Raw genomic sequence first — 27183 nt, forward strand, 5'->3', positions numbered from 1 at the left:
GCAGCAGAACACCTAAATCCTACTAGAAATCACAACTTCCTCACTCAAACACACTCATGCTGTAGGTGAGAAAGAAAGGTCAAGCGGTTAGAAGTTTTGATTTAATTGATCGTTTTGGGATGGATGAGTTTGAATATGTATAACCTGGCAATATTTCCACCATTTTGACTGTTTTTGAAGAATCTTTTCCTGCGTTTGTGCTGTGCAGCGACCCATAAACTTGGTGCAATCTTCATTTTTCATCCAACAGAACAGGGTCAGTCTGGTACTGAAGAACCTTTTGAACTCTGTAACTCTTTTTTTTTTTTTTTGCTGTTATTCCATTTGAGCACAAACCTCAAAAATTGTATGTGCAAACAAAAATGGACTACGTGCACAATTATGGCCTCTTTTGAAAGAACATGCTTCAGAGTTTATCTAATGGTCAGCATTACATAGTCATAACCGAAAATAGTTATAAAAGCTCGAAGATTATGTATTATAAATGTCATCAATTTATTAATTGTCATCAATTTGTAAGCATTTCTACAGTATATAAATGGTTTAGCAGACTCTCAGAAATATCTTTCCATCAACCTCAATTTTATTATTATTTTTTTTTTTAATAATTATTGTTTTTACTATTATCTTAAATCTTACATTTATTTCTATATTTGTTTCTTCAAGGTCATGCACTTTTTTTAGCACAATATTTGTTAATTATTTTATTAGTTTTATATTATTAATATTATCATCATCTTTAAACATACAAAAAAATTTTTAACAAAAGCTAAAAAATATAATATATTTTAGATAAATAATCTGCAGTTTATTTCTATAAACATTTCTTGGTTTGGCAGACTTGCAGAAAGCTTAGGTACTTCATATTTTATTTTATTTTTTATTTATTTTAATTAAAATTTTGTATTATTATTATCATCATCATCCCTCTTTAAACATTGGAGTTTATTATTTTGTCCACTATATGTTGAGTGCTCTGTGTAGTAGGACTGACCACAGCAGTTTTAAAGGTTTGTCGTGTGTATCTGGCAGCTCTAGCTCTCGCTCTGGTCTGGTCTGGTCTGGTCTGGTCTGGTCTGTGTGCTGACTCTGGTTTACTGTTAAATAAAATTGCTGAGTATTGTGACGAGGCTGTTTTCCCAGGTCATTTTTTCACAGTGTGCCACAGACTTGTGCTTTATCTCAGCACACAGGCATCATTAGAGAAGACGCTGTCCGGCTGCAGCGCTGCTGACTGTTGTGCCGCGCCGGGATACGCATCTCTCTGTATATTCCACAGAGAGAAAAGTGTTTCTTGGACATGCTTAATCTGTCTTCTTTTCAGCGCGGCGATGCTCCCCATCCATCAAACACTGCTCACAGTGGCTGCGCATCAGTTTGCCGTCCCGCGCCGGATTCTGCTCTCTGTCTCCCCTCCTGTTATCTAATATATTTTTAATGCATGACTGTCTTTGTGTGTATGTACTGTAGCTCTCTCTCTCACACACACACACTTCTCTTTCTGTGTTTCTTTATCAAACTGCTGTGCCCTCAAGCACAGAAACTAAAGCAAGAAATCTCCCTGAATTTTCACTTTCTATTAGCATTTGTTCTCGGATTCGCTCAGAGAGCCGCTCGGCTTCGTGATTTATGGCTCTGATAGAGAAATTTTATATTTACAAGCATTAGATTAGAGATCGGATATTTTTTTTGATTTTTTTATGTGATGGATAGGTTGTGGCTGTTTATTATATGTCTGGAGGAAAACTTGAAGAGCACAGCGAGTGTGTCTAGCCTTGAAATGTAATATAAGAGCGATTATTGTCATGTCAGGAGGCCGCGTTTTGGGGTTTTCTTTCTTTTTTTTTTTGCTAGTTTTTTGTCCATTTCTGTCTTTTCTGATCGTCTTTGGCCTGATGGAGTCTAGTGGAAAGTCTTTTGACTTTCATCATAAGTCTGGACAGGAAGAGACAGATGTATAAAGTGTCCAGTCCCCCAAAAAAGATGGTTATGTCTGAAATCTCTTGAATATATATTTGAAATATTAGACAAAAATAATCAGTTTGACCAAAAATTTATTTTTGCATTGCATTATGTTGCAGATTTATTTATCTGCCTATTTATTCATTCATTAATTTATTTTAATCTAAGTGCTTAGTTTAAAATGCAGACATATTCAATTTTTTAAACTTTATTTAAACTTTTTGTTGTTTTTGCCGTGGTTTTGTTTTGTTTTCAAACCAATCCCCATTTTTTGATTTTACATGTTGTTTGTGGACGAGTATATCTGAAATGTCGACCAAAAATTTATATTTAATTGCATTCCATTTTATTGCATTGCAGTCTAAGATGTATTTTTTTTTTTACATTTCATATTTTTTTTTTTTTTTTATAATATCTATATATATATATTTTTTTTTTTATTAATATTGGATTATGTATTTGCTTACTTGCTGTATAATTGCTTGGTTTAAAATGCAAACACTTTCCGTTTTTAACTTTATTTGACTATTTCTATTTTCAGTCAAATCCTCAAGGTAGATTTTACATGTTGTTTAAAAATGGGTGTATCTGAAATATCCTCTATATGTATCACTGGTCTACCAAAAGTATTTTTTTATTTCATAGCATGGCATTGCAGTGCATTGTGGTCATTATTGTATTGCATTGTTTTGCAGATGTATTTTTTCAGATTTAATTTTTTTGTATTGGACTATGCGTATCTAACTGCTTAGTTTAAAATGCCAACACTTTCCTGTAAAGTTTAGTAATTATGCAGTAAGTTTAGTAAAAATCTGTTTCTTGTAAATCTAACAGTGGTGTAAAATGCTACTAATTGCCTAAAACTTTAAAAGTTTTGATTCCATGAACCTCACAAACTTGACCGCAGAATGCAGTTATTGACCAACCAGAATCAAGTATTCAGGACTGATAATTTTATATTTTAGGGAACAGATTTTTTATGTCTTGCTGTGATTTGTCTTTTCATCAGCTGGAGAGAAAGAAAGAGACGATGTGAAGTCGCTTCCTCCTGTAAATGGGAATATCTGTCAAAAGTATTGAATCAGAAACTGTGGCTGACAGATGTTGGAGTTTTTACTTGTCAGAGATCAATAGCAATTTGATGAGTCTCAAACACGCTGCTGGAACGTTCTGCTGCGTTTAGATGGATCTGTTCTGTGAGGACGCTTTTACAGAAGTTTGTGCATCAGTGAAGTGTCACTGTGTCAGGACTAACAGATGCATGTGAATATATACGGACAGAGTGTGATGTTTTTTTCTTTTTGTCTTGCCAACTCAAAAATACCATCCAATCCTAAAATGAATCTTTCTGTTATTTGTCCTTTGTTTTTAACAAAATGCATGGAATTTCCAAAGGTTAGAATAGTCTAGAAGTGATGCAACAGTGATACAAACTTTTCTCCTTTCTTTCACTTTCTTTCTTTTTCTTTCAAATTATTTATTTTATATCATTTTTATATATTCATTCAATTTATGATTAATTAATGAAATGAAATTATTGTTATTTATTGTGAAGTTGTATTATTTTAGTATTTCATTATTACATTTCATTATAGATTTATAATATAATATAAGTAAATGGTTAATCAATTTCAAATTTTATGGTCAATATCATTTTATTAACTTTTTCTTTTGCATTCTTTTACATTTTTTATTCACTTTTATTTAGTCCAATTTAAAATGAGTTTAACCTGACTTTTATTTATTTTTTATTAATATGCCTATGCCAGTTGAAATGCCATTCTGTATGAAACGTGCTACAGTATATAAATCAACTAGCTTTTTCTTGCTTTAAATCATTTGTGTGACAGTGTTTGTATTGAAGGTATGTGAATATATGTACAGAGCAGCTCAGTTTTGTCTTGCTGCCAACTCTGAAATACCATCCAAACCTTAGAATGAATCCATCCGTCAGTTAAATGGCCTTTATTTTGAACTGTATGCATCTGCAATCTCCAGAGATTTGATTGGTCTAGAAGCAATGCAACAGTTTTGCACAACAAAACAACATTTCCCATCACAAGTCCAGCATGAAACACATATCTAATGTGGATCATTCGCTCTTCGTTCTGTTGTATCTTTTCGTGACTGTCGAAAAAGTGAAAAAGAGGCTAATGCATGGGTTTTATCTCATTCAGAATGACTTGTGCTCATCACGTTGCTCAGATATGTTGGCACTGAAAGCATCCATGTTTTCTGACCTTGCGTTTGTGTTTTAATAGCATTATGCACAGCATTGATCCGTTGGGCTGCTGAACGTTGTGTTTGATGATTCATCCGTCAGTCTTTTGGCCCAGTAAAGCTGCGGTTGTGCTGTCTTAATCTGGTATTCAGCGTGCCATAGTCTGGCTCCCTCATGGCATGACATTATTGCAGATACACTCAGGCGAGTGGTGAGCGGAGCTGCATTTGGATTCCTAGATCATTCAGTCGATAAGTCTTGATTGCCTGAGCAGTGGAGGGAATGCTTGTAATCCTGAGGGATTTCTCCAGCCGCCATGCTGGCTCTAGATTGCTAGAAACGCCTTTTTCAGATACCATTTTTCATCTATTTGATCTGTTCTCACACCACGACTGGTTTAGAGTTCCTACCTGAAATGCCAGATTGATAAACTATCTGAGAGTGATGGTGCAGATTTTTCCAGTCTCACTGGGGACTTTAGTAAAATGCCACCAGTGCCGCCAGTAAATCACTGACCTTTCTTCTTTTCTGGTTGGAAATACTGCCCGTCCTCGCATGCAGATGCAGATTGTTCGAAACGAATGGTCCTTTTGAAATGAATCTGTGTGAGAAAGTGATGGCGAGCCGCACCAGCTGTTGTCCGTGTCTTTTTGTGTTGACATTCCCGCTGGAGAAATAGTGGACAAGGAGCGATGCCACACTGGGATTGATCACCATGGAAACCTGCTGTTGATCGAGCCCAAAAAAATCAGCATTTGGAAAGGATCACCTGTATGTCAAGCTGTTCACACGGCCTGTTATCAAACAAATAAAAACTGACCAGCTCTGATAGCACTCGGGATCATGGTGTGATTGTTGACCAGAGGCATTATGTGTGTTTAACAGATCTACCAAAAACTGAACACGTGTCTGTTTACTTTGAATTCATTATACATTATTTATGTTTGTTTGCTCTTTAATTAATTAATTCATTCTCTCTTTCTTTTTATTTCTTTCTTTCTTTCTTTCTTTCTTTCTTTCTTTCTTTCTTTTTTAATTTATTTCATTTTATTCATTCATTCATTCATTTACTAATTTATTTAATTTATTCATAATATTGAATTTATATTAATAATTTATATTATAAAAAAATTATAAATATCCCAATATTTCAAATGTTGTGATTTCATTTCAATTTAAAAAAAAAAATGTTTGTTTATTCTTTAATAAATTATTTTATTTGTTATTTAATTAATTCATTTGCTCATTCATTCATAATTCATTTTAATATTTTTTTTTAAATTATCAATTTTATTTTATTAAACATAGCATTAATTTATTCATTGACTTATTTGTTTTTAATTAATTTGTTTTTATGTATTCATTCATAGTTTAAATGATTTTTTTAAATGTTATATAAATTGCATTAAACAAATGTATTTAATTACCTTTTTCCTTATTTTTCATTTCATTTTGAATTAACTTTTTTACTTATTTTAACATGACTTTTACCCTGCCTATGTCTGTTGAATTAGCATTCTGTATAAAACGTGTTATACATATACAATAACTTCATTTTCTGACATCATTTGTTGAATGTAAATCATCTGAACATGTTTAACTTCCAGCTCTGATATTCAGACTTGTTTTGATGTTTGTGGTGTTTGTCTCTGATTAATGTGTATCAGTATCTGTTTATTATTTACTGGCACCTCAGTGACTATAATGGGTGTCCGCACACAGCATCCCTTGGATCTCTGTCGGAAGCCGGGGTTTTTATTTTTATTTTTTATTTTTATTTTTTCTTAGTCATTGAAAATAATAAAGCAGTAAGGCATGGGGCAATTCGTAACGGTGATTTTACCACAATTAAGAGAGTGCAATGCACTACGCTAACTCACATTTTCTCTTTCTTTCTCTCTTCCCACTCATTTCTTTCTTTCTGTCCTCTGTTTCCTCTCCGTCTGTCCTGTATCCAGCATGTGTCTGAGCTGTTGGCAGTGGTGCGGCTTCCGTTCATCCATCCCAGCTACCTGCTGAACGTGGTGGACAACGAGGAGCTGATCAAATCTTCAGAGGCCTGCAGGGACCTGGTGAACGAAGCCAAGCGCTACCACATGCTGCCACACGCCCGCCAAGAGATGCAGACGCCCAGAACTCGCCCGCGACTGTCTGCCGGTACGTTGTTCAGCATGGCTTATAGTCTCTTCAAGCTTAGTATGAGCCGTGTGGTGAACATCAGACACACTGGTGCTGCTCTGAACCCTTGTGAGCTGCACTGCTGTGAGTTTGTTGCTTCATCAGATTTGGAGAAATGTAGCATTGCATCACTTGCTCAGCAATAGATTCTCTGCGGTGAATGGGTGCCGTCAGAATGAGAGTCCAAACAGCTGATAAAAACATCACAGTAATCCACAAGTAATGCACAACACTCCACTCCATCAGTTAATGTCTTGAATTAACTTCAAACCATTGATTCTGGTTAAAATATGAGTTCATAATCCATAATAACGCTTCCTCCAGTGAAAATCTCCTGTTGTCTCTCACATCAAAATCCAGCCACATATTTGTTTAGAGCTGTTTAGGCTTGTAAACGGTGCTTGATCTGTGCAGATTTCTCTCCTGATTCAGACCCAGAACACTTTTTCACTGGAGGAAGAAAGGATTATGAGCTCTTATTTTAGCCGTAAGCAACAGTTTGATGTTGAAAACGTCTTAATGATGGATTTGTTTCTTACAAACATGCAGCTTTTGGCTTCACTGATGGACTGCAGTGGTGTGGATTACTTGTGGATTATTGTGATGTTTTTATCAGCTGTTTGGACTCTCATTCTGACGGCACCCATTCACTGCATAGGATCCATAAATTTCTCCAAATCTGATCCGAGGAGGAAACAAACTCATCTACATCTTTAAATGGCCTGAGGATGAGAAAACTAAGAAATTAAAATTTTTGGGTGAACTGTTTCTGTGTTAAATTGAGCAAATTTCGCTAGATGTGATCCTGACTTGTACAGTCAGGTTAGTAGTTGCTGTGCAGTGATACACCTTACTGTATCTCCATGCAGCTCCTTTTGCATGCTATATAGTGTATTTCAGCATGTGTTGATCAATCAGCAACCAGCACTGTTTTATAATAATGCAGTGCACAGATATAGAAGCAGCAGCATGCTGGATAGAAATCCATCCTGATGTGGTGTGACACAGTGCTGGTGAGCGGAGCGTCTGGAATAGAGCCACAGCGCTCTCAGAGAGCTGCCAAAGCATGCGTCAGCCGCGGCCGTCAGCGCACCTGCGCCTCTTATTACTGAGCTTTAGCCAGTGGGTAAATTTCACCTGTGTGTACTTAAGACAAGCTGTGTTGAGATTATCACACCCAACGACCCAGTTCACCGCCGACCGCGGGGCTTTAACATTCTCTACATGCATTATTATATTCAGAAACAGAAATCTTTTTTTAACCATCTTTTGTTGATGCTTTTGAATAGGGCTGTTCTTTTTAAAAGCGTTGCAGTGTTTACACCTCCCGGTTAGTCCAAACATGTTGAATGCTGTCCTTGTTATGTAGGTTGGGATACAACAAAGTATTTTCAAATGCAAAAAAAAAAAAAAAAAGTGAGAAAGAAGCAAACAAGCTGCTGAAAAATTACAAAAACTGCAAATGTTTCAAACACTGCACCTTTTGGCCTTTTTTTTTTTTTTTTTTTTTTTTTTTGCCATTTTGAATAAATATAGCCTATGCAGCGAGTTTTAAGGCACAGTAAGTTTTGGGCAATTTTTTGACATGAAAAAAAAATGAGGCACTTAACATTTAGAGCACTTGCTTTTGTAGGTAAATGGAGTTTCATTCAAGTAAGCAGCACTTTACAAGTAGTTACGTCCCAAGTCCCATCCCAGTGTAAAGAGCTGGGTTTATTTATTTATTTCTAAATCTAAATCCAGAAAGCTTCTTGAACTCTTTTCATGTCATAAGCTATTGCTGTGGATTGGAGTGGGCAGAGGTGGGGCGATCTGCGCCGGACCGCCTGCTGCTTGAGTCTCTAATGCCACAGTCAGCAGGAAGGAGCCGAGCGCAGCGGGGCCCCTCGCTCCACGGGAGATCATGAGGCTGGCGGAAGGGCACAGACCCCGGGCCCCGATCCTAGCAACGCTGCATTAACACGAGATGGGAGGCATGCTCTCATAGAGATGAGAAACTGTGTGAATTTTTTTGATACTTTATTTTGATTAAGTGATTTTTTTTATTTTTTTTTTCATCAATAAACTCCTAATTTGCTGTTTATCGATAATAAGTAAGGCAGTTATTGTAGTACCTAAGTTTAGGTGTTGGGTAGTATTAAGTGATCTAGAATATGATCATACACAATAAGGCATCAATATGTGCTTTATAAGTACTGATAAAATGCTAGTAATATACATGGTAATAAGCAACTAGTTAATAGGGAATTGTGTTCCCTAATCTAAAATGTTACCAAAACTTCATACAACAATTATAGTGACCAAAATGGTTACGGTTATCAGTGTTAAAATGTGCTGGAAATGTTTTATGTTGAAAACCAACAAAAGGTTGGGTGACTTTTCCAGATAAGGTTTACAACAAAAATTTGTTCCAATTTTCACATTGGTCTGAACAAAAATGGCAGACAAACTGAATGAAAACATAAATCCACTGTCTGCCAGCAGGTGGCGCGGTTATACTACAATGCTGTCGATTGCTTGAATATGATTGGCTGACGACGGTGTGCAATTATTTTCAGGGAAACGCACAGCTAAAGTAGTTCTAGGCAGGTCTTGACTGCATTAAATGTCCACACAGTATCACTTCACCAAATGATTTCAGTGATTTCAAAGATCGTTATAGCCAACAGCAAAGAAGCAAAACCCACAATGACACTGACCAAGCTCGTAAACAACTGCTTCATCCCAATTCCCCTACTTCTACTGTGCCCTAAAATATGTACTCGTTTTGAGAAGAAAAAGCACATACTTTCCTATGTAGAAGAATAGTAGGCAAGCTTTGGGACATACTACTTCGTCATAGCAGCTCTTTTAAGGGACGCTCTGTGGCTTAGTTATGTGCATTCTGTCACTGTTTAAACTGCACTGTCAGTCATCTTATCACAGTAAACATAATCCACATTTAATTTAATTTCCTACTGTATTGGAGAGAAATGAAGAGGCACGTTGATCTGCTACTCGCGGGTCTATCGTGCCTGGAACTCTGCTCATGTGTTTGCATAATGATGCATTTAAAATGCATTTGAAAGTTCACAGTGTTGGTGCAGATGAAATATAGGGTAGATAACATTAAATTAATATTTTTCATCAGGTTAGACTTGATTATTTATCACTCAAATCTGTTTCTCTAACTGTCCGTCGGTCGCGTGTATCCGCCATTTTTGTAGTTTTTTAACACTTTTTATGCGTGTTTGTAGTTCTTAACGAATCCTCGTCCACCACGCAATGTGTTGTGGGCAATATTAACATTGTATTTGCATGTATTTGCAACAAAATGACATTTAATGTACATAAAGCACAAACTCATTTTCTCCCGCTATTTTTTTCTGCTTTAGATATGTGTACATTAAAAAAGACACACACACAGTACAAACACACACTCCGCTTCACATCGTGGCCGTATCAGCACCTCGGGTGTGCATTATTTTCTGATAATTCAACAGCCCATCATCAATTATTCCTTACTTACACAGAGGGAAGATGAAAAGCAAATGTCATTGAATATTTTCTGAAGACAGTTGGTTCCTCCTTATGCATTCATAGAATTCATACATTCTTTCATATAATTTCTCTCAGCACTCTGCTTTCAGTCATATTTTCACTTTTGACTCTTACCAAGTTTGATGAATAATTACTGGGAGTTTTTCAAATCGTGACAATCAAATACAGTTTTAATGATAATTAAAATATGAAAATTAAATTAGAATGTGGTAACTTTTTATCATAGTTTACGCCTCGTAAGCAGAAGTGTTGCTGCAGTCAGGTACCTGCTGGAGGACGCTGTGATGCGGTTGATGGCTGCCGTGGGCCGTTTGATTGATGCTGCTGCTGTAATGTAGTGAGGGTTTGTGGGAAGGGGGTTTTGTTTGTGGGGAAAAGGGGGGCACTCATAACAGGAAGCTGTACTGGTGTGAAGTGGGAACACAACCCGCAGTCGTGTGGCTGAAAGAGCTGGCACACGAGCAGATGTTCGTGCCAATCAAATGCTTTTTTTCTTCTCTGAACCCGAGCTTGAGCAGGAATAGTATTTCAATTATGTTATTGTGATTTATTTTTAGCATAAAAATGTCTATGCAAATGAGACTTTATAGATTCCACCTTAATCACATTATTAAAAATAGAAGTTTGTATATATATATAGTCATAAAAATTGATATTACATACTAAAATATATATATATATATATATATATATATATATATATATATATATATATATCAGTTACACAAAATATCTGTATTATAAAAACATCTTCTTTAAATTTAAATTTTCATATGCATTGTGCATGCATTTAAGTCTTTATCCATTTTATAGAATCACTGTATTGAAAAGAATTACACAGAGACAATAAATGTCCCCAGAGATAATTCATTTTTGTATTTCAGAAGCCCTTAAAATCAAAGGCAAGAGTATTTTTCATTTTATTATTTTACATTTTTTATCTTTTTAGAGATGCGAACAATGACATTTAATTTTCTGCCGTTACAGAGGCCTGACCCTTTCTGCCCTGATCCACTGTTTCTTTTATTTATTCATTCTTTTTCAAGACGATGTATGTCATGAATTTTAATTCGGATGATAAGATTGTGTGGGGTACTTTACTTTCAGCTTGAACAGAATAATGGAGCCTGAAGCCTATTTCATGCCAGTGAATCTTTACTTTTACTTAAATAGAAATATACTTGTATATTTTTGTCAGGGCAAATTTTGCTGATAGCGCTCTGGATCTTTTCTGGTGCTCTGTTGAGTTACGCCTCATTTTTAGAAGGGAACATTTGTTATCTCCCCAAAATTGTCATGTTTTTCACTCAGAGGCTATTATTTTTTCCTTGTCATATCCCTTTTTCATATGAAATGTTTTCTTGCCACCTCTTTGTGATATTCCTTTCTCCATTTTCTTTTTTCTTTTCTTTCTTTTATTTTTTTTTGTTTTTTTTTTTTTTTTTTTTTTTTTTTTTTTTTTTTTTTTTGTGTGTGTGTGTGTGTGTGTGTGTGTGTGTGTGTAAAATGAATTACAGAATGAAAAGCCTGTGATGTGGTTTAAGCAGACAGCATGGAGATCTTGTGTTATAGAGAGGAAAACACATCCATAATTGATCAGAAAACAGCTTCTGTTTGTAGATAATTTTGCTCTGAAAACTGTTCCAGTAAATGTATTGTTTTGTTGTTGAACTTGCATATTAAGCTCCAATTCAGCTACCAGTCAAAGGTTTGGAATTGTAATGATATTTTAATGTTTTTGAGTCACTCAAGTCTTCAGTGTCACATGATCTTCAGAAATCATTCTAATATGCTGATTTGCTGCTCAAGAAACATTTCTGATTATTATCAATATTGAAAACAGTTATGCTGCTTTACTACCATTTGAAGGTTTAGGTAACAGTAAGTACGATTTGTTAAAAAAAGAGAGAGAGAGAAAAAAATGAATATTTTACTTCAGTAAGGATGCATTAAATTGATCAAATGTTACAGTATGCATATTTATAATATTACAAAAGATTTCTACTTTAAACTTTCTAGAATCCTTCTCAAAAAAGCTTTCTCAAAAATACTAAGCAGCAAAAAAAAAAAAAAAAAAAAAAAAAAATTAAAATTAAATAATAAAAAATAAGAACCATTATTAATAGTTAAGCACCAATAGTGATTGATAACTGAGCAGAAAATCATTATAGAATTGTAGAAAAAAATAGAGGAAAAAAGCATTATAGAATAGAATTGTATTTGAATAGAGTATAATTATTTAGTGCATTAAGTTAAACTAAATATAAAATAATTTGACATTTTTATTTTTTTATTTCAGTTAAAATGTGTTTCAAGTAAGTAATTTCACAGTTTGTTTTAATAGTTTTTGATATATTAAAGTAGAAAACAGTTATAATAATATTTCACAATGCTACTGTTTTCATTGTATTTTTATCAAATAAATGCAGCTTTGTTTAGCATGAGAGACTTCTTTCAAAAACAATCAAAATCATAATTATTCCAAACCTTTGGCCAGTAGTATAAAAGGCATGAGAGTATCAGCTGGCTTTGCCTGGTCACTCATCAGAACCGGCACCGGTCACAGACCAGCTCAGGTGATTTGTGTGAATGTCTCCGCAGGAGTCGCTGAGGTGATCGTGCTGGTGGGGGGGCGGCAGGTCATCGGCATGAACCAGCGCTCGCTGACAGCCGTCACTTGCTTCAACCCTCAGAACAACAAGTGGTACCCCCTGGCCAGCCTGCCTTTCTACAACCGCGAGTTCTTCTCCGTCATATCGGCGGGGGATAATATCTACCTGTCAGGTAATCAGACCGACTGTGTGCCGCCCGCAGGAGTCTGCTTTTATATTTAGCAGCTCACGCTCTGAGGGATGATGGGAAGGCACCATCCTCATCTCTGTCTTTAGCACTGGCTGTGTGTCAAATTATGATGTTAAATATCCCACAAATCAAGTACGATAAAATCAATAGCGCAGGAAAGATGACGCTTTTAAAGCTGTAATGGCAGTTTGGTAGAGAAAGCGGTGTATGAGTCATCACGGACATCAAGAGTTTTAGATTTAATTTGATATAATGGTAAAAAGCAAAGTGTGTGTCTTAGTTGCTGTTATATGTATTTTTAAAAGACATTTTTCTTCTGTAATTTATTTTAAATGATCCTGGTGTGTGACAAATATTCAATGCAGTCTTTCAGTTAATAGGGCTCACAAAATCCACATGCATAACTCTAAAAGCATTAACAAAATACTGTTAAACTTTTTTTTTACATTAAGTTTTTAGCTTGGCACTCCACAGAAAATGTAAACATTAATACAGAGAAAAATATATAAAGAGCTGTGTTAAAGATTTATATATAGATAGATAGATAGATAGATAGATAGATAGATAGATAGATAGATAGATAGATAGATAGATAGATAGATAGATAGATAGATAGATAGATAGATAGATAGATATTGATAGAGTCAGATGTTAGATAGATAGATAGATAGATAGATAGATAGATAGATAGATAGATAGAAATAAAAAATATAGTGTAAAATTGTATTGGTTTATATTCATAAAAAAATTAATTATCTTTTTATTTAACAATTGAATAAATCAATAAATATAAATGTAAAAACTCAAAAGTTAAATTGTGGTGTGTGTGGTGTGTGTGTGTGTTTATATATATATATATATATATATATATATATATATATATATATATATATATATATATATATATATATATACATATGTAGACATAATTGTAGAAATAGAAATGAATATAAATGTAAAAAAAAATACAAAATGTGTACAGTTTAAATATATGTATATAATGAAACATTTATTAATAATAATAATATTAATTAATATTTATCTAAATAAAAAAACATATACAGTTGCATTGATATGTTTATATAATATACATATTTATTTATAAAAAATATTCTATTTATAGAGATTTATTATTAATTAGATTTAAAATATATATATATTATTAGACTTTTGTTTGTAAATATCCGTCTGTCTGTCTCTCAAAATGAAACTAAAATGGAAGCAGCTAAAGCAGATGTTTGTGTTATTTTTTTTTTGTACGTGTTTCTGTCTTCATCAGCGGTGTATTAATGGAGGTGTGATGTTGGAGGGTGTAAATGGAGACTTCAGCACTCATTTGTTTGGGCTTGTACCCTCTTTAGGAGGCATTGAGTCTGGGGTCACGCTGGCAGACGTGTGGTGCTACATGTCCCTGCTGGATAACTGGAATCTGGTGTCTCGGATGACAGTCCCGCGCTGCCGGCACAACAGCGTGGTGTACGACGGCAAGCTTTACACCATCGGAGGACTCGGAGTGGACGGAAACCTGGATAATGTGGAAAGGTACCATCCAATAAAGCTGCTGTTTGAATTAAACATTTGATTGGAGGCCATTAGGTGTTTCAGATAAGCGTGCGGTCAGCTCTTTCTGTGCTGGGAGCCAGTCTGATAATTGGATCTGTGCTGAAGTATGGAGGGAGTATTTTGCTGGCAGGTGACTGTGACACAGATGCTTGGGGAGATTGGATCGGGTTTCGCGGCTGCCGTGGACTGGAGCTATAATCGACCGTTACACTGAGGTCGTGACACAGTCAGTCGCTTTAAAAGGAACGGATGTCAAAATGACAAGAGATGATGATGTAAACACAAACCACATTGGCTTCTGAAGATCTTTTTATAGTTGGGCATATTGAAATCTACTCATTTCTTGATGTAGAATCACTCCTCTGACATGAAGAATCAATTTGTAATCGTTCTTCTGGCACTAACATCCAATTTCCATCTCACTGCTTCTCTCGGCTCATTCTAGTCTCATCAACTTTTTATTCTGGCCTTGTGAAGCTAGATTTTTGACTATCAGCATAAAGCTGAGCTTCTTTTGGCTTGTGAAGCTAGATTTTTGACTCAAAAAAAAAAAGTTCCATTAAAGGGGTGAGCTTCAAAAAAAAGTTTTTATCCCCACAAATGCCAAGGCTGTCTGACTGACGTGTAAAAAAAAAAAGTTTTTTATATATGAGTATATATATATATATATATTATATCTATATATATATATATATATATATATATATATCAGTTATATATATATATATATATATATATATATATGTGTGTGTGTGTGAGTGTATGTATTTTTATTAAATTTTTATTCTACAAAGCCAAAACCACAGGGAAAACCCATTTTCTATTTTTTTTAATTATATAAATATTTTGGATTCATATATATATATATATATATATGTAGACTGGATTCCGTGTTTTTTTTTTTTTTTTTTTTTTTTTGCAAATTATGTATGTAGATATTTGAGTGTATCATTGTACACATCAGTCTGACAGCCACATGATGTCTTCAGTCAGTCTGCGTCTCAAGGCCGATCGGGAGCAGCATCAAGGTGCTCTCACTGTTTGTCATTGATTCGCTCTTATTTTTTATGCCTCTGTTTGGAAACGCAGCGAGTTGCCTTGCATAGACTAGTTCTAGTGCTCAGTGAGATAAAAAGCTGCACATCTGTACCTGCAACCTTCATAACATCTGTGGAGTTAGAGAGGATTTGATGACTAATGAGCCTAAAAGAAGCCACATGTAAATAGACAAATAACACCAAAGCTACAGTTAACATTTCTCTTACTTCACCGTCCTTGATATCAGCTTGCTGCAATGCATTCTGGGATTGCATTCTCCCTGGAGGATATTTGTTATGTTTTTGTTAGATTTTGACTAAACAGGGATTTTTTTTATATATATATATATATATATATATATATATATATATATATATTATATATATATATATATATATATATATAAGATTTTGTCTAAACGGGGATTTCTAAATGCCAAATGAGAATAAAACTGACTTTAGTGAGTAAATAAAATAACGATGCTCAGCAATTACTCTTAACTTTAAACAAGTATTTATTAATGCCACAAAAAAAGAAAGATTTGCATAGTTACTGACTACTGTTTAGCATCTTGATTTTATTTACAGTGAATATTGCATGCTTCAGTCTTAGAGTATTATAACAATTGCAAATACATTAGCACAGTATTGAACCTGATATCAAGGTTGTTTTGTCCAAAATGTCTAAAATATATGCAAGGATATGCTCTATTTACTTTCTCTATTTACTTTCTTAAACTATATTCCTCGTCTTCTTGTAAATTATTCATCAGTGCACATCAATCCAAAAAAAAGTGTTTTTACCCTCCAGACAAGGCAAAAATCATAGGGCATAAGTATTAAAGCAGTTAGTTATTATTATTATTGCTTATAATTGCAGGTAAATACATTGAAATGTAAACTTGAATCTTTATAGCGTTTCAGCGAGTTTAGCACAGTAATGAACCTGATATCAAGGTTGTTACTTTCATAATGTCTGAAGCATATACTTCTATATATTATTTTAAAGGCAGCATGAATTTAAAAGTGTCTTTATTTACGTTCCTAATGCACATTCCTGGTCTCATTGTGAATTATTCATTAGTGCATGTTAATCCAAAGAAAAAAGAGACACTTTTCACCATCTAATTAAGGTCTGATTACTTAGGTAATAATGTAAGCATTTAGTGATTACTGTTGTTTATTTGTAGGATTAGATGCACTGCCCAGAGTTAAGGTCAGTAAGATAGGATTTATTTATTTTGATGCCACCAAAGAGAGAGATGTGCATAAAGTTACCGGGCAGTGTTGAGCATCTTTATTACATTTACAGTAACTGTAAATTGCATGCATTGCATTCTTCATTCTAAGATCATTTTAGTGAGTACAAGTACATTAGCAAACTACTGAACCTGATATCAAGGTTGTGCATCCATAATGTCTAAAAGTGCATGCTTTAAAGTCAGCATGAAATTAGTATTGACTATTTACTTTCTGTTGTTAATAATTTATTAGTACGTATTAATCCAAAGAAAAAAAAGAGATTCTTTTTACCATCCAATCAAGCCAAAACACATAGGTCTGATTACTAATAATCTAAGCAATTAGTGATTGATGTGTTTATAATGAGGGTAGATGCAGTATCATTCAAAAGTTTGGGTCAGTAAGATTTATTATTTTTTTAATGCCAGGCATGCATAAAGTTTCCAGGCATCTCCATTTTATGTACAATAAATATTGCATGCATACTTTATTCTTTACTGACTACAAATACAAAAGCACAGTAATGAACCTGATATCAAGATCGTTGCCTTCATAATGTCTAGATTATAAAGTATATGATCTATATTTATTATTTCCTTGCCTTATTTAGTTAATCGGTTTTTTGGCGTTGATAAGATTCAAATCTATTTTATTTAAACCTGCAAACAAAGTTAAGGTCTTCAGGCTCACTAAAAATTAAAGGCAGGTGTGTTTGATTAGGGTTGAAGCTAAACAATGCAGGACAGTCGATCGCCAGGAGCAGGGTTGGGCACCCCTTGTTTTGAGGATCGTTGTATTCATTGTGTATATTTTTTAAAATTTATGCTTTAGATTATTTTTGTCTTTATTTACTTTCTTAATGCACATTCCTGGTTTTATTTTGAATGATTCATCAGTGCACGTTAATCCAAAGAAGAAGAAAGTAACTTTGTACCATCCAATCAAAGCAAAAGTCATATGTTGTAGTTAATGTTTTTTTAGCAATATGTGATTATTATTGTTACTAATTAGGATTAGAAAAAGAATGGATTTAAATTTTTTTGTAAGATTTATTTATTTTTGAATGCTGCAAAAACGGAAGACTTGCATGAAGCAAAAGTACTGAGCCATTCAAAAATTTATTTTAATTTAATTTAATAATTATTTTATCTTAGGGTTTTATTTATATTATGTATTTGTTATAGTATATATATATATGTTTTTATTTTATTTTTTTAAGAAATTATTTATTCAGCAAGGACATTTTTAATTGATCAAAAGTGACATTAAGAACATTTATAATAATTTATAATAATGTTTTTAGACTTTATATTCCTCAAAGAATCCTTAAGACTGTATCACAATTTCCACAAAAATATGAAGCAGTTGTTTTCAAGAAATGTTTCTTGAGAAGCAAATCAGCATATTAGCATATTAAAATGATTTCTGAAGGAACATTTGACACTGAAGACTGGAGTAATGGTTAAAATGCTGAAAATTCAGCTTTGCATCACAGGAATAAATTACATTTTAAAAGTTTCCGGGCACTTGTTGAGGATCTTTTTTGAATTTAGAATGGATTTTTGGTTAATGGTTTTAGAGCATTTTAGCGAGTAAAAGTGCTGAGCCTATTAGCAAAATCATTGCATTTTTAATTTCTGAAATATGCCTGAAGTCAAGCTCCATGGCAGACTGCTCGTGTTGAGACAGCTGTGTTTAGTGGGTGAAGGCATTCTCATTTCGATGGTATTATACACAAACACAGCTTGTGTACAGCACCACATGTTCACACCGGCTCATCAAATGTCATATTTGTGCATTGAATCGTGGTGCTAATCGTGGTGGCTGTGGCGTGCCCTCGCTGGGTGCCTCCTAACCTTTCACAGTCTGGAAATAACACATCCCTCGAGTCCAGCCCTTGCCTCCCCGCGGGACCCAGCCCTCTGACAGCACCGCGGATGCTCAAGCCCAATCAGCAATACTTTCTCTTTAATTGCTCTTTGATGATGGATTCCAGTCGTAAAGCCACAGCCTCACACTTTGAGTTGTTGTTCTATGTCTTTAGCTCTGAAATTGCTGTAGGAGCGGGAGTGGAAACAAGGGGCAGAGGGGTGAGCAGCGGCTCTAGGGAGTTTATTTTCTCTGTCACGCAGTCATGACTTTGGCACTCTCACAATGCAGCATGACACTTGCTAAAGCCAAATGCACGTCTCTTCCAATTAAAGCACTAAATCTGAACTTGAATGTGCTCTGTCTGTAATGGGCATATTATGTAATCATTAACCAAAAAGGAAATATTGCTTTGATTATCGCTGTTCAGCTAAAAACATCATCAACATGGATCACCAAGTATATGCTATAAAGTCGGCATGAAATTTAAAAACTCATTTTACTTTTTTTAATACACATTCCTGATATTAATGTGAATTATTCATTGGTATCAAGAGGAAAAAATGGTTTCTACCATCCAATCAAGGCAAAAATCATAGTGATTACTGTTGTTTATAATTAGGGTTGGTTACACTGTAATTCAAAAGATTTTTTTTTTTTTTAATTTATTTAAATTATTTAAATTTAATTTAATTATTTTATCTTAATTATGGTTTTTTTGTTATTATTTTCATTTATTCAATTTTTTTATTCATTTGTATTTTTATTCAAAGAAATTCATAATTTATTCAGCAACAACATATTTAATTGATCAAAAGTGACCGTAAGGACATTTATAATGTTAAAAAAAAAGATTTCTAATTTAGACTTTATATTCCTCAAAGAATCCTTAAAAATGTATCACAATTTCCACAAAAATACAAAGCAGCAGAACTGTTTTCAGCATTGATAATAATCAGAAATGTTTCTCGAGCAGCAAATCAGTATATTAGAATGATTTCTGAAGATCATGTGACACTGAAGACTGGAGTAATGATGCTGAAAATACAGCTTTGATCACAGAAATAAGTTACATTTTAAAATATATTAAAATAGAAAACACTTCTCTGAAATTGTAATAATATTCCACAATATTACTGATTTTACTGTATTTTGCTCAAATAAATGTTACGTCAGTGAGACTTATGATTAAAAAATCTTACCAAGCCCTAATCCCTGATCCTGAATTTTGAGCAATAATAATGATGGTACGGAGCATGTTTTTTCATAATACTAATCATTTGGTTTTGTAATGCTTTTGGTTTCATGAACATCTTTGAATGGTTCCCAGAGGACCAGACCAATGTACGAGTAGTTGCTCTTGATTTTCCCTGTAAATGATAGGAGTGTGTCTCTGCGGTTGGCTCAGATAGGCAGTCATTGTGCCGTGCTGAGACAGAGCGTCCCACCGTGAAAACTCGACACGCCGTGGGATTAAAGAGCTGATAGCTCGTCGTCCGCTGCTGTGCCTTTATCTCTGACGTACTTCCACTTCAGACCCCGCTGATTGTCAAAACCACAATACGGGACGCAAATTAGAGTATTTTTATTTTTAATTGGAGCTCTTGTTGTCTCTTGCCACTCAATAGTTCTTAGTCAGGGTAATTTTTTGACAGGAATGAAAACGAGACTGTAAGGGACTGACGTACAGTGTTTTCAATGGACTGTACCATTGTTTAACAACTTACTGATTGTTCAGCTGACGAAACATCTTTCCAAAAGGAACTTTCAGTAGACAAAAACTTAATAAAAACAGTTTTGAAAGTTGTGAGTTATGAAAATTACATGATCTAGGACCTATATACAGTTAGTGCCATAAGTATATGCCTCTTTTCATCCACATTAAATTCAGTCTGACATCTAATCTAAAGTCCAAGGCCGTAACCATATCTTGAACTTTTTTTTTTTTTAATGAAGCATACAGAAATACAATAATGAAGGAAATTCTAGGTCTAATCCTAGATGGTCAGTAATCATTTTGAACTATTTGTTAATGATATTTTAAAGTGCCCCTATTATACCATATTTAAGGTTAGTTTAGGGAGTTTCCTATAATAGGTACATGCATGCAAGGTCAAAAAATGCTTCTCGTTTCGTTTTCTCAAAATATCACCTCATTATCCAATGATTCTCAGACGATTCGTTCGAAGCAGTTCTAAGATTCAGAATTTTAACCACTAATTCTTTGCAGGTTCATTTTTCGGAAGTGAAAATAAAACAAACGTTTAGGCTGTTCAGAGACCATTCTTTCTTTGGGGAGACAATACCTTTATTTATTGTGCACTTTGAAGTCTATAGACTTCTTCTGTAACATCATCATAGCAGTGTCTTTATTCTCTAAAGTCCGTTTTGTAGGGCTGCATGATTATGACAAAAATCATAATTGTCGATTATTCCCTTGAAATTGTAATTGCGATTATTAATTACAATTATCCCAATTTACATTGAATGATGTTTAAACCACTGTTTGATGCAACTGCATGATGTATTTTTATATAAAAATAAAAAAGCTGAAAACACTCTAACTGAAAAACTTTTAGTGCTTTTCTGTATTATTAAGCCTCAAATGTCAAATATACATCGGATTGGTTTCTTCTTTAAATTATATAAAAAAGTAAAAATATGAATGGTATTATAATGTTATACTAAAACTAAAACAGTGGAATAACCCTTAAGATGTAGAAAGAAAAAAACATATCTTAAGCATGCAGAATAGCATAAGTGGACTTTGAACGATTAGTTACCGATTTGAACGATTATGTAATTGTGGCATCCATAATTGTAATTGCAATTAGAAATTCGATTAATTGTGCAGTCCTACCAATTAGTTTTTCCACAGCTGGCTTTTAATGGGCATCTCTTGATCTGTTCGTTTCCCTTGTGTCAATGAACTGCTGCAGTTCGCCCAAACAGCTGGCTTTTAATGGGCACCTCTGCAGTGACTCCTCTGCTGCTCAAGCACTGTATTTATTTCCGGAAATTCATCGTCTGTGACGGCTGTCTGTTCCAGTTGGTGCTGGAGTGGCTCCTATAGTGTTTTCTTGTTTGTTTCTTTTGGTGCACATGGAGCCTCATGAAAACACTAAGCAAACAGACTGTTTTTGGATCTTTGCAGATGCGTAGTTGATCAAAAACATCTGTTTACCTCTGGATTGCATTATATTTTGTGTTATAGGAGAGGTGTAGATATGAACGGCATTATCATAACAGGTGGGAGAAGCGGAGCATCTGTCCGTGTGTAAAGTTTAAAAACTAAAACTACAACCAACAAAATAAATAAAAAAATTATTAAAATAAAATATGATTTTTATAAAAAATAAAACAAAGAATATGTAAAAAATCTAATATTTTATATATATATATATATATATATACTATATATATTATCTATATAATATATATTATATATATATATATATATATATATATATGGCAACATTTATCATTTAATAACTAGAAATAAAAATGAATAAAAACTATGTAGACTTTAAAAAAAATCAACAAAATTACTAGAATATTAATTAAAAAGAAAACAAAGCAAAGCAACAATTCAAAGTATTAATAAAAAACTTTACAAGTATCTCAATGATACTAAAATAGAACTGATGTTAAGGAATAATTTTATTAGAACATAAAAATGAGCTGGGGACATTTGATTTTGCCATAAAACCCTTTTTCTTTTCTGCTTGTGTCTAATTGAGGGTTTTTCCTGGAGGCTGTTCTGGGAAATCACATTAACTTTGGACTGAAGCGGTAATCAGATGCCCATTTTCCACAAGTTGATGTGATTCTTTAGGGTCTTAATGAAAAGTTTGTAACATAGTTTGGTTAAAATTTCTCAATGGTAGTGTAAAACAACACTGTTTTTACGCTGTCAAAACAGCTCTGTCTACAGCACGCTGTTTTATTGCATTCCGCTTTAAATGTTAATGAGCTCTGCTCGCCCCGCCCCTCTCTTCCGAGCTGCTCTCTGAGAGATGGTAAACTTTAGCTGCATTCATCGCAAAACTCGCGAACTAGCACATTATTAGGAAAGGAGATTTGCAAAGATTCATTAAAAACCTTACACTCACTTCTTCTGGAGGTGAAGCTGGATCACGAATGACTCACGTGAACATAGAAGCATTTATGTAGATCAGGAGCACATTGCCTTCAGAAACAAACGTAATCCAGTGCGTCTTCAGCGGCTCAGATGTCGGGAGTAAATGACGACTGCTATGTTCATTATCACATCCAGCAAGAGTACAATGACCCCTTTAACATTAGTTTATCATTAGTTTATCATTCATGCAAAGTTTTTTTGTATGTTAATTTTGTAAGTTAATATTTTGACATTTTTATTTGGCGTGTTTTTTTGGGATGTTTTATTAGTTATTTTAATTCATAGTTCATTTCAGAGCTTCTGCAAAAGCAAAAAAGTTAATGTTTCAATTTTCCATCTGGTAATTTACTTTAGCATTTCATGTACAATGCAAGTATTTACAATCTTTTCTATCATAGTATTTTTTCCTTCAACTTTTTTTTATATTTTGTGATAAAAATATGAGCTTGCCTCTGTCAAGGTTGCTGCCATGTTGCTAGGGTGTTTTGGATGATCTTCAGTAGCCTTTTAGAATTTTTATTATTATTTTTTTTTATATATATAATTGTGCTATTTTTTTTAATGAAAATGACTTATATTTTCTTTACTTTGATGAAAGGAAATTAGGATGTTCATGCTTTGTATTGTCAAAAGCGAGTGATGCTAGACTCATTACTGCATTACATTGATTTTAATTTAAATCTACATATTTTAAGTGATACAACATACACACACAATTACATTGATTTTTGTTTATATAATATATATATATATAGTAGGTATATAAAACAGATGTTGTATGTTTATTTATTTTTATATTTTTTAATTATTATGATTTTTTAGTTTTTGTGTTGTTATAGTTATCAGTTTTTGTATGTTTTTATGTATGTGTGTTTTTATGAATATTTATTTTTATTTTTTATGTTGGAGAATCGAAATTGCGTTACTCTCAGTCCGGTGAATACAGATAACATTAACATTAAAGCCTAAAAAAATAACTAGATCAAAATATAAAATGTAGATACAATTAACAATAAGGGATTTATAAAAATAAAAAGACATATAATAAAAAATACAAGTTAAAATAAGTTAAATAAAAGCAGCGCAATGGAATGACAGATGCAGTGCAAATCAATGAAAGGTGAACAAACAGTGCAGTTAAAAGATTTTTAGTGCAAAAAAAAATCACTTATTAAAAAGATCTTCAGTCTGTGATTAAGTGACAAGTGACAAGTGACCAAGAGCAGTTATTGGGAAACTGACTGATGAGGTATTCCATGCCGAATGCAAGGTAGTGAGCGGTGATGAGCAGACCAATGCTGCCAAGTGACTCGTGCATTGTCACGCATAGATTAGTGTGTGGTGTGTGTGTGTGGGGGGGGGGTGGGGGGGGTTCATAGTTCATTGGTTGCCTGGGAAAAAGAGGGAGGGGGGGGGCAGGTTCGGGAGGGGAGTTCAGCTCCTGACAGCTGGTGGATGAAGCTGTCCGTTCCGTCTGCTGTCCTGGCCTGGAGACGTCCCGCAGTCTCCTCCCTGATGGTAGCAGGCTGAAGAAGCTGTGTGATGGGTGCGTGGGATCACCTGTGATGCAGAGGGCTTTTGCGGGTGAGACGTGTTCCATAAATGATCCTGGAGGGGAGGGTAGAGAGACACATGATCTTCTCAGCTGCTTCTCACTATGCGTTTGTAGAGTCTGGTCGGCAGCAACGCGTTGCAGGCGCCATAACCACACAGTGATTGCAAGCTTTTCATGATCGCTCTCGCTGGTGCATCTGTAGAATGTGTACATGATGGGGGGTGGGGCTCTGGCTCTCAACTCAGTTTGCGGAGGAAGTAGAGACGCTGCTGTGAATTTTGGGCCAGTGCTGCAGTGTTGTCGGTTTATTTATATTTTATACATTATCATGGCAGTATGTTCTGTATCACCTATAGAATATTCTGATTTATATTAAAAATTGTCATGCAGTAATGGCAATCAAATACACACACACACACACACACTCTTTTTATTACAGTAATGGTATATGTACATACACAACAGTTTGTTCTGTCCTCAAATCTGATTGGCTGAGAGGTCTTTCCAACCATGTGTTATTATCCCAGTATCGCCACAGGAAACGTTTCACCATTTGAAAATACCAAAAAATAACATTTATTTGAAAATTTGCTTCGTCGTTTTGGGAGATGTGTGTTCAGTGCTCATGAAGCCGTCGACAAAAGAACGAATGTCTCAAACCCGAAGACTCGAGAGATGAACTAATCAATACTGTTTCCAGTACTGCATATCCTTATAGCCTATATGGGGATGTGATGTGACAAAAGAACGAATAACCTGAAACTACGAATAAACGTTTCTGTTTCTCATAATTCGGCCTTGGCTGAATTACAGTTTTGTTCTTATTCGAAATGTTGCGCAAGTAGATGTGTTAACGTAACATTTGAATTATATTCAGCTGAAATGAATGAAATGACTTGGGAGTCTGTAAAATGATCCCAACTTCCCATCACTATATCATACGTACATCTGCACTTTGTTGTTTATAATCAGAGAATTAGCGAGAGTGCAGCATTCAGCATGCGCACTTTTCAGATCTGTTGTTTCAGTGATGACTCATCTGAACGCTTCTCAGTGAGTTGCGTGTGTGATTTGTTATGATGCAACATGAACAATTCTTAATGTAATGCTGCAGTCGACACTTTTCATTTCATGTTAATTTTATTTGCGACAGTCGTAACGGATTTAGTTTCACTGACTGAGCAGCGGCATTTTGTCCCAAGATCAAAATAGAAAAATCTAAATACGCACATCCAAAAAAGTCTTAACCAGGTGCAGGATCAAAGAATGAATAAAAAAAATAGAAAAAGGATCTGCACACTGTTATGCTCCCTTTATTTCAAAAAGTTAAAAATAGCAACGTTTCGGTCAAAGACCTTCGTCAGGCAAACACACACACAAGCAGAGGTGTTCATTAAGTACTCACAGATTCAAACAGTTTCAAATTTTTTTCTCTTGCTTTAATTTAAGATGCTGTCAATTGAGATGATTTAGTTTATCAGATTATAGTATATCATATTAACATCGTAAAACAACACCCAAACACATCCCCCATCTTTTTACAATCACTTTTCAAGTACTAGAACCGATCAATGCATAACCATATAAAATACATTTAAGTACAAAACGAGAACATATCAACAATTTTGTCCCAAGCCCTCATTAATTTCTGACCCGTGGCCAACCTTACACACACTCTGCTAATGATGTTTTGGACGGTATGATGTTTTTATCTCATGTTTTGGACAGTTTACAAATCATCCTCTCAGATGAAGGAAAGTGATTATACAGCAGCGTCGGCCGTGTATTTTAAATCAGACATAATGGATGGAGATGGGAAGACACTGACCAGCGGCTCCCGCCAGCAGATATACAGCCTTTACAGCAGAGCAGAGCGCCACTCATAGAGAGAGCAGACGTAACCTTGACACAGGAGCAGGTCCAGAGCTGGATGGATTATATATAGAAAGGTCTGTGACTGGCCGTGTGTGTGTGTGTGTGTGCTTTTTGGCCCGCAGCGGGTGAGTCTGTGAATCTCTTATCACTTATGGATGGTTGGTGGTTTGCTATATTATTTATTAATGATGCCAGTTGGGTCTCCCGGGGTCATCAGTACTCAGTAAATCAGTGATTGGTGTTTGGGATGTTACATCTTTTCAAAAGCCAGTTGTCTTGAGAAAGCCTTGTCATTCGTTCATATGGTGGTGCTACAGGTTTTGAGAGCATTTTCTCCATGTTTTGGTCCTTTCACCCCAACGACTCAATGCCGAAGGTGCCCTGCTTTTACCAAAGACAAATGGAAAGGCTATCAGTCTTTTGGCTCTCTTGTTCATTGAAGTGCTCAAGAAATGAGTTTGTTTACAGGAGTTACTGTGTTTTAACCTTGGCCCAGTTTATCACCGTTACCCGTCTTAATGTGGTCAAACTCGCAATAGTGCTTTCACTACAGTTAGAGGTCACATTTATTAAGAGGGATCATGAAAATTGCGTGCTATTTTTTATTTAGTACTGTCTTGAATAAGCTATTTCACATAACAGATGTTTACATACTCCACAAGACAAAATAGTTTACATACCATGCAGTAATAAAAAACTTGCATAAGTTTACATACCCTTAAATCTTAATACTGTGTGTCATTTCCTGGAGGATCCATGACTGTTTTTATGTTTTGTGATGGTTGTTCAGAAGTGCATTATTTGTCCTGAACAGTTCAACTGCCTGTTGTTCTTCCGAAAAATCATCCAGCTCCTGCATATTCTTTGGTTTTCCATCATCTTCCGCATATTTGACCGCTGTCCAGCAGTCACTGTATGATTTTGAGATCCATCTTTTCAAGCTGAGGACAGTTGAGGGAGGTATTGTTTTGTACAGTTGAGTGAATATTATTTAATTTATTGATGATGATGAAGGCATTTATTGATGATGAATTAGGAGTTGTTGATTGTTGTTTTTATAGCTATTTTTTATATTTTTTATAAATATATTTTTAAATCTTCAAGTTTCAAGTCATTTTTTGTTTTTAGCTAGTAAGAAAATATGTTTTAGTAATGCATTTGAAAGTATGTTGATTAATCTCTTTTATCTCAAAAGAAC

At 34.5% G+C, this 27183-nt stretch overlaps 1 protein-coding gene across 1 annotated transcript in view; it reads left to right on the plus strand.

The window, feature by feature from the left end:
- Positions 1 to 14682, plus strand: part of LOC109081836 (kelch-like protein 29) — an 83761-nt gene extending 69079 nt beyond the window's left edge. Inside the window, exons 9-11 of the mRNA XM_042773494.1 lie at positions 6142 to 6340; positions 12503 to 12685; positions 14065 to 14682. Of these exons, the coding sequence (XP_042629428.1) occupies positions 6142 to 6340; positions 12503 to 12685; positions 14065 to 14285 (603 nt within the window). The 3' untranslated portion in view covers positions 14286 to 14682. The remainder of the gene's footprint in view (positions 1 to 6141; positions 6341 to 12502; positions 12686 to 14064) is intronic.
- Positions 14683 to 27183: the final 12501 nt, after the last annotated feature.

This window comes from Cyprinus carpio, chromosome A17, assembly GCF_018340385.1.
Source record: "Cyprinus carpio isolate SPL01 chromosome A17, ASM1834038v1, whole genome shotgun sequence".
In the NCBI taxonomy this organism is placed as follows: Eukaryota; Metazoa; Chordata; class Actinopteri; order Cypriniformes; family Cyprinidae; genus Cyprinus; species Cyprinus carpio.